This window comes from Triticum urartu, chromosome 5 (genome assembly GCF_003073215.2).
Source record: "Triticum urartu cultivar G1812 chromosome 5, Tu2.1, whole genome shotgun sequence".
NCBI lineage: Eukaryota > Viridiplantae > Streptophyta > Magnoliopsida > Poales > Poaceae > Triticum > Triticum urartu.
In genome coordinates, this window is record NC_053026.1 from 60,115,206 (window position 1) to 60,123,796 (window position 8,591).

The 8,591-nt window shown below is 50.6% G+C and overlaps 1 protein-coding gene across 1 annotated transcript; it reads left to right on the forward strand.

Moving 5' to 3' along the window:
- Positions 1-5,046: 5,046 nt before the first annotated feature.
- LOC125507896 (neo-calmodulin-like) lies at positions 5,047-5,889 on the forward strand. Its single transcript, XM_048672418.1, has one exon. It carries the CDS (start codon positions 5,170-5,172, stop codon positions 5,665-5,667), a length of 498 nt encoding a protein of 165 aa, XP_048528375.1. The 5' UTR covers positions 5,047-5,169; the 3' UTR covers positions 5,668-5,889.
- The last annotated feature ends 2,702 nt before the right edge of the window (positions 5,890-8,591 follow it).

Here is an 8,591-nt window from a genome sequence, read left to right on the forward strand (position 1 = left end):
ATGGTTGTGGATGTTGTCGCGAAGGTAGGGAGAGCTTCTCCACCATGTCAATGCTTGCTAAATTGTTACAACTCCCTCCATCAATGATTATGCGAACGGAACGCTCCTTGACGACTCCTTTGATGTGGAAGAGGTTGTGACGTTGATCCTTCTTTGCTTTGACAGTCTGAGCACTAAGTACACGATGTGATATAAGACTCATGTACTTATCGGCGTCGTCAGCGGTCACATGTTCTTCCTCTTGCTCCGGTCTTGTGTCATCGTCTTCATGTGTAGCAAGCAAGGCATATGTGTCTTCATCAAAATCACTAGCAGAGTCGTACTCGCCGTCTTCACGAATGATCAATACACGCTTATTAGGACACTCCTTCATGACATGGCCAAATCCCTTGCAAGTGTGGCATTGGATATCCTTTGTTCTTTTGGAGGAAGCGGACGATGACGATGAACTTTTTGTTGGAATTTGTGTAGTACTTTTCAGTGGTGCCGAAGTGTGTGATGCTGAAGTTGATGAAGAAGGCCCCAGTCGAGAGGTTGTAGGTGCTGTTGTAGAGGTGCGAGTGGACGGGGCAGCAGGAGTGCGCGACGCCCATGTGGAAGTACGACCTGCAGAAAAATTAGGACGCAGTCTGGAACGACCCTGCACTTCATGTTCAGCATGTATAGCAAGATGGAATAAACGGGTCATTGAATGATAATCTTTATAAGCAAGTATGTCATAAATTTCTCTATTCAATCCATCCAAGAACCTAGCCATAGAGGCTTCCTCAGTCTCAACTAAACCACAACGTAACATGCCCATTTGCAATTCTTGATAATAGTCTTCCACAGATTTAGATCCTTGGTTCAAGCGTTGTAGTTTATTTAGCAAGTCACGTTCATAATATCCAGGAACAAAACGGTGACGCATTACTAATTTCAAAGCTTCCCAAGTGGCAGGAATATTATTAGGATGTTTACGACAATGTGCTCTCCACCAAACAGAAGCAAAATCACTAAACTCACTAGTTGCAGCCCTAACTCTTTTATCATCAGGAAAATCATGGCAAGCAAATTTTTGATCAACTAGTAATTCCCAGTCAAGATAAACATTTGGATCATATTTCCCAGCAAAAGGAGGCATGCCAAATTTAATTCTACCCAAAGAATCGTCATGGCCACGTACCTGAGGACGCTGGTGTCGTCCCATACCTTGTTGATTATTGCGTAGTCGACGATGATCACGATCATTGTTATCATTAACTGCATCAGGATCCTCAGAATCACCATCATAGTTGTCATCTTGGATGTCGTCGGCTATCGAGTTGGCGTTGCGAGGACGGGGCTGGTCGACGGCATCGGTGTATGAAAGAGGGTGCCCCGGGTCTCCTGGGAGTACCCGACGAGCTCGTTGCAGACCTGTGTTGGTGGCTGGAAGATGCGGAGCGGAAGTGGAGGCGGCACCTAGACGGGTATCCTGGGCATCAAGACGTTTCATAATAGATGCAAGTGTTTGGGTGAACGTCTCATTGCTATCCTCGATCGACTTGAGACACTTATCAAGTGCGCCCTCGAACGATGTGAACCGCTCGGTGTATGCATGCACATCCTCCTCAAGGCGTGCCACCGTGGCTTTCATGTTGTCTTCGTCACCTGCCATGGTTAGGACGGAACAAGAACAAAATCACAAGTATATTGCTCCTACAGTAACTATAGTGAGGCGGTGGAAAATGTCTCTCAACTCTCGAGCAATTACCAAGCTCTTACCAGTTCTTACCGTGCTGCGGTGGTTGTCGGCTGTTGGCGATGTCAAAAGTGATCAAAAGATTGATATAGCGATTACCAAGGGACCGAACAAGATACGATATAGGAAGTGGAGCTTGGTGAAGGTTTCCTCAACTCACAATATGTGGCACAATTAAGCAAAAAGTAATGCAAGCTGAATAATTGTTCAAACTCCTAACTAGTGCTGGCGGTCGACTAGTAAGAGAGAAAACAATCTAAGCCTAGATACTGAGTCACGTGAGTGGGAACTGATGAAAAATTTGAGACAACTCTAATTAGCTAGATATAAGTGAAGTACAAGTGTACAGCAACGGAGAAAAGACAAATGTCCAGATAGTGTCACTGGGATGATAAAGAATAAGTCCTGGACAGAAGGAAAATAATGCCCAAAAGATGCTAGCCGGCCTGATTTTTTGCAACCTTTTCTTTTAACTTTTTTTTTTCTTTTTCTTATTTTTCTCTTTTTTTCCATTTTTTTCTTTTTTTTTCAAGCCAGTTACTAGCGAGTATACCCAAGATGGCACTTACACAAATTGGCCAAAAGAAGAAACAAAAGTGCCTTGGCCGAGTGCTACAGCAAGGAAAGAAGACTATAAAAGCTAGCTAGATGTGATTTGGAGTTGAGATTAGCCAGTACTAGTCAGCCGGCGGAGATTTTTGGGGTGGCGCGTGGTGGCAGACAAAACATATGAGATGTCTGGTGCCTCGCGTAACGCAAAACCTGGTAGATGGCAAGCACGCACAGCGTCAGACAGAGATAACTGTGCGCCTGGTCGTTCGCGTAATGCTGAGTGCGGTAATGTGGAGAGCGATTGTAATCAACACCTGTCTATTTATTCTTTTGGAATTTTCTTCAAATTGGAAAGTAGCGTTGCGGCAAGGATTATGTGCGTGGACAAAAACAGATTGATCTAGTAGATGATTTGCTCTCCGACTAATCTAAACCAGCACTAATTCTAGGATGAATGCAACCAACAATTCAACTACACAAATACTAGATACAAAAATTGCTAAAGGCGAAAAAGGTAGGTGTAAAGGATGAACTAATCTATTTTTTTTGGCTTTTTTTTGTGGGTTTATAGGACAGAAAATAACTAATCTAATAAAGTTGTAAATCTCTCACCGATCAACCTGAAAATTGATACCACTTGATGTGACGGCGGCCCGATCTTTCGATGAGAGTGGGGGTAATTATCGATTTGGTGGATTTTGACCTTGACGATCCGGCTATACCGTACCCGACGATACGCCTCGACAATCGCTAAACCAATCTCCGATGGTTATTGACCTTGCCGTAGGCACGATCAACCTGAACAACGAGATTCAAGTTCCTGCAAGCAACCAAAGAACCGGCAAGAACAAAGGTGAATTGCAACTGAAATTGCGGATAATAAACTGAGCACACGAACTAGATGAAAAGTTAGGGTTCCACTGTGGATCTGACAAGGCAGTAGTCCTACACGTCTCGTAGATGCGAATTGTAGCGATGGCTAGACAATACAATAAAACCCGAGTCTAAACCCTAACTTAACCTAGCTATTTATTAAAGCAGATGCCGCCTGGGGCTGATCGGACACCGGTCCGTACGGCGACCGAGTGCTGCACATAGGAAGTAGTCAAATCGTGTTGGCCCACCATGGCCCAAAACGTGGTGTCTTTTGGTCCATGCAATAAAAATCAATTGGCTTGGGTCTTGTGGCGTCTGCTTCCTGTACCATGGCATGCACGATGGATGGGATGGATGGTGCGGTGTGTGCATGCATGCAAGAACGGATGGTTTAAAGGCTCCTCTTCAATTGATTGTTTGATCCCTTGGTTTCTGAGTATAATTAAATCAAAACATGAGTATAATATCATATTCTCGTTAGCTAAAACATATGTACAAAGGAGCGATAGTACCTGGCCATTTATTTGTCTCGCTCGCGCTCTAGTAATAAGACCAGATGGAATAACTAATATAGGAGTCGCGGCGGGTGTAACAATAAAAAAGATGTCCTCATCACTTTATTTATAAAAGCGACGCAAAAGCCGGTGACAACAATGACATGTGCATAGTGCGACGGCGTTGTGCGCGACGCTGGCTCGCTGCTTCAGTCCACATTCACTCTTCTCTCTCGCTTGCATCGTGACCGTACGCATGAGGCCGCCGACGCCGATCGAACGGCATGCAACATGGTCGCGCTGCAAGCCCTCTCGCCGAACGTTCGCTCACAACATTTTTCCGGTAAAAAGCTAAACTGAAGATCAAAGGCGTCAGGGATATTCGCTCATGGAGTAGTAAAAGTGGAAGCAATGGTTTGACCACTGGTGACCAGCGCTGGTGGTTTGCGGTTCATCGACACCGCGTAGGCGCGTACTACGTACTAATCTTCGCATCCCAGTCTTGTCACTGCCGGTTCAAACATTTTAGGTGTCGCGTAGCAAAAGTGTCGCCGTCCAGAGAAACACGCAGCACTACAATTCTACAATTCTATTCCCGTGTTCCCCAGACAGGCCTCAGAATAATACTGTGCTCTGTGCCACCGTGCCGATACAATATGCATGTGAACTTGGAGCTGGTCGTGTAACCAGACCAGACATTCTGAAATCTCTGGGAATTATGGTGTGCGTACGTACACTTGCCAAATTATATGAACCTATTATTGTTAGTAGGAACACTGGTTTGGGCCAGGAAGTGCAGCAGGACAGTGCAGAGGATGCGAATCCGTGTTTGCGTGGGCGGAAGCGGACACCGCACCGACCGAGCCGTGTGTCGCCCGCAGCCCCGACCTGTCCAGCTGTTCACAGCTACGCCCGGGCCGCCCATGGCGCTGGACGGACGCGTCCTCGAGATTAACAAAACCACGTCACGGGCGGTGCGCCCCGTGCCGCCACCAGTTTACTACTCCAGCATAGATGACGACTTCAACTAGACTATAGAAAATCTTCAAATGAAAAAAAGAGCATGCAGATGTAGTCCGCAAAGGAGGAGTATTCGATTCAAATTGCAAGCATTTTGCCTTTGCGATTTCAGAAGAATCCATCTTCCTCCTTTTCTAAACTGTTTAGATTTTGCACTTTGGGAACGCGTGCGTGCGTGCGGTGGGGCGCTGATCTGCATCGACCCATCTCCTTTGACTTGGCTTGGCCTAGGATTGAAGACGGGATTACTGGAATTAATGCGTGCGCGTGTGTGACAGACGAGTCAACGGCAGCCACACAGCTTCTCCCTCCGGCGTTCAGATCTCCGACATGACCGTTCCTGCCTCTGCTTCCCATCCGCCTCCTATATAAACCACCACCTCACAATCCTCTGAACACATCCAAGTTAATCGCACCTTCAGCTTCATTCCTTCTCCTACCCACCCACCCACATCGACCAATCCATAGCCATCTCCGTGCAAGCATCGAAGAAGAGGTAGCAGGATGGCCGGCGCCGGTGCCGCAGCAGCGATCAGCTCGGAGCAGATGAGCGAGTTCCGGGAGGCCTTCGCCTTCTTCGACAAGGACGGCGACGGCTGCATCACGGCGGAGGAGCTGTCCACGGTCATCCGCTCCCTGGGCCAGTCCCCGACGCCCGAGGAGCTGCGGGACATGGTGCGCGACGTGGACGCCGACGGCAACGGCACCATCGAGTTCGCCGAGTTCCTGGCGCTCATGTCCCGCAAGGCCGACGCCGACGCGGACGCCGCCGACCCCGAGGAGGAGCTCCGGGAGGCCTTCAGGGTGTTCGACAAGGACCACGACGGCCACATCTCCAAGGCCGAGCTGCGCCACGTCATGATCAGCCTCGGCGAGAAGCTCACCGACGAGGAGGTGGACGGGATGATCCAGGAGGCCGACCTCGACGGCGACGGCCTCGTCAACTTCGACGAGTTCGTCAGGATGATGATGCTCTCCGACGCCGACCAGCAGCAGCATTGAGAGTCTGTCCGAGATAGATATATAGTCCGTCCGTCCGTCCGTCGTCCATTTCTTCGGTGGACGGACACATCTTGTCAGGGAGGAAGTTAGCTAAGCTAGCCATGCATGTCTGGATGAATGGATCTTGAATTCTTGATTGATTGGTTACAACTGTTATTGGAAAAAGGTAGAGATTATATTATAAATAATAAAAGAAACTAACTGAACGTGGTGATTCTGTTCCGTCGGCGCCAGTGGTGCAGAGAGTTAAATAATTTTCTCCAGTGATTATCCAACTCCCCACCTTTGCCGTGCCCTTGTTTACATTGGCATTGATCTTTTGCCACATCTTTGACAGAAACTTGATGATTTGCCTCTGGCAGGATGGGCCCATTGTAAAATGTCCAAACTGCCCCTGCCCTACTCAGTCCATCCCAACGGGGTACATCTCTCACCGAGCACGCGGGAAGACCTGAGGCGGAGATGGAGCTCCGGCGGAGGTGGCCGTGGCTCTGCCCCCGCCGGCCTTGTTGCTCACCCAGCCCGGAAAACCTGGGCCTCTCCAAGCACGGTGCTGGGGCGAGCGCGGATGAGGCGACGGCGAGGTAGCGCGCGGCGGCTGGGCTCGACATACAGCCACCGGTCTGCTCGTGGAGCACCTGCTTGGGGAGAGGAGCAGAAGCCGGACGGACGACGACGCCTCGAGGCGGACGGCCAGCGGATGATGTGTGCGTGGGCGTGCTTGTGTGTGCGTGAGTGCTCTGTGTGAGTGTGTGTGTTGTGTGCGTGCGTGATCTAGCACCTGGGCGTGCATGACGTGTGCCTTGGCGTGCGCGTGTGTGTGAGTGCCTGCGTGCGCTGTGTGGGTGCGTGCTCTAGCACCTGGGCGTGAGTGCGTGCTCTGTGCATGTGTTGTGTTTGTGTGCGTGAGTGCTCTAGCAGTTGCGCGCCCGGCTGTTGCTGCTGCTACTGCTGCATGCACAGAGAAGGACGCCACTGTCCGAACTCGCTCAACTCGCCAAGCCCGCCATGGACAGCCACCGTCGTCCCCGGGCATGGACCGTGGACGGCACCCTCCACGCGCCACATCCAGCACGACTCGTGGCCACGGCGGTCACGTGCGCGTGGAGATGCACGCGCGTCTATTGGTGCTCGTGGCGGACAGCACGGTCCACGCCGTCATGGGTGACCAGTGCAGGGAGTGCGGCGTCTTCCTCCGAGAGCTCGACTGGTCTATAGGTGTTGCCCTTCGCCCGAGGATCTCGTCCATGGACTGCGCCTCGAGGCCCCAGGCCGGGCGCGTGAGGCCCAAATGCTCTGGTGTGACTGAATGCATAAACTGCAGCTCTGCTCGAATTATTCTTGGGGCTGAAAGATTGATGTTTTTTACGCCTCGTTTTGTTCCCAAGAAATGAGTTTGATTCATTTGATATGATTCCAAATCCAGTTATATAGCACTTGAATTTAATTTCAATTCGGATATTCACGTTTGGGTGTCACGTGGAAACGGATGCTATCCATTTTACTAAACCGCGTGTTCATGTTTTCGTTTACTAGGACAATACCCGTACGAGGCAACAAGATTTAAATATTCTAATACTTTACCTCGTGATTTATCTACCTATATTTATGTAATTGTGTAAATAAATGTTTATAAGATCTTGACCATTATTTACCTTATAGTTTGATAAGAAGTTATGACAAGTAAATCAACGGTGACTGATTCTACACTCCCTGCGTGCTCGCATCCGCCGGAATATTATTGAATATCATCAACTTTCTCGTCCCCCGAGTTGCCCTCCTCGGCGACACGAGGAAACTCTCAGCGCCACCGCCTACCTCCCCCTCCCTCTCCTTCTGACCTAGCCACCACCGGAGGAGCCCGCTGGCTCCGAGGATGGTGGCGCTCGGGCCGCTTTGTGGGCGCGCAACTTGATCTGGCTGGCTCGTGTGGGGTGGCGGGCTCGGCCCGCCATGGCCGCGGCTGAAGGTGCGTCGGTGGTGGCTGCTTTGAGATGAGGGTGGAAGGGGTGGTGTGGAGCGTCCGTGCCGGCAGCGCCTCGTCCCATGGCACATCTGGGCCGCATGTTGATTGCCATGATGTGCGCATCCCAGCTGCTACGCCCTGCGCCAGCGTCGCACCCCTGACACGCCACCGCATGTCGCACTGCTGCTGCGCACCAGGGAGGGAGTAGGAACCCCGCCGCCGCCAACGCTGACCGGGCTTCGCCCGACGGCTGCTAAATTTCATGTTTTGACCATTTTTAGAAACTTGATCGAGATGTGACTCTGCCTTGCAGAAATTTTGGGATCTGACCCTTTCTTACCGCCATGGTCCATGACGGTAGGGTTTAATAGCCTACCGCCAAGGTCCCTGGCGGTAGGGTTGCACACCCTACCGGAAATTTTTCCTAAGTATGGAACACAGTGCATGCTCGCATCTATCGCCGGGCACTTTGGCGGTAGGGTTGTATTAGGCTACCGCCAGCTTGTTTGGCGGTAGGGGTGTTTCCTACCGCCAAGGTCCCTGGCGGTAGGCTGTTACATCCTACCGCTATGAACCTTGATAGTAGCAACAGGGTCAGATCTTGAAATTTTTACAAACTAAGATCAGATCTCGATTAACTTTCAGAAAAGGGTCAAAATACGAAATTTTGCCCCAGGCAGCGCCCTCTGGTGCCGGCAAGGAGAGGGGAAGGAAGGGGGATGCCCATGGGTGGGGCGGCTATCAATGCCGTTCGTGAGAGGGACGCAGGCGACACGATCTTTTTTCTTGCCAAGGAATTCAGCCTCTCCGCCTTCTTCCTTTCCTTTCCTTGTTGTGCAACTGTATGTTTCTATATAGGGAAACGTTTCTACGCGGCGCACCGGCCAAAACTTCCAGCCAGTCCTGCGCGAGCCACGCGATCGAGGCCATCGTACGCCTCGCGTGACCCACCAGCCCC

Excerpts from the sequence above, each read along its gene's own strand:
- LOC125507896 (XM_048672418.1), top strand. The coding sequence starts at position 5,170 with ATGGCCGGCGCCGGTGCCGCAGCAGCGATCAGCTCGGAGCAGATGAGC.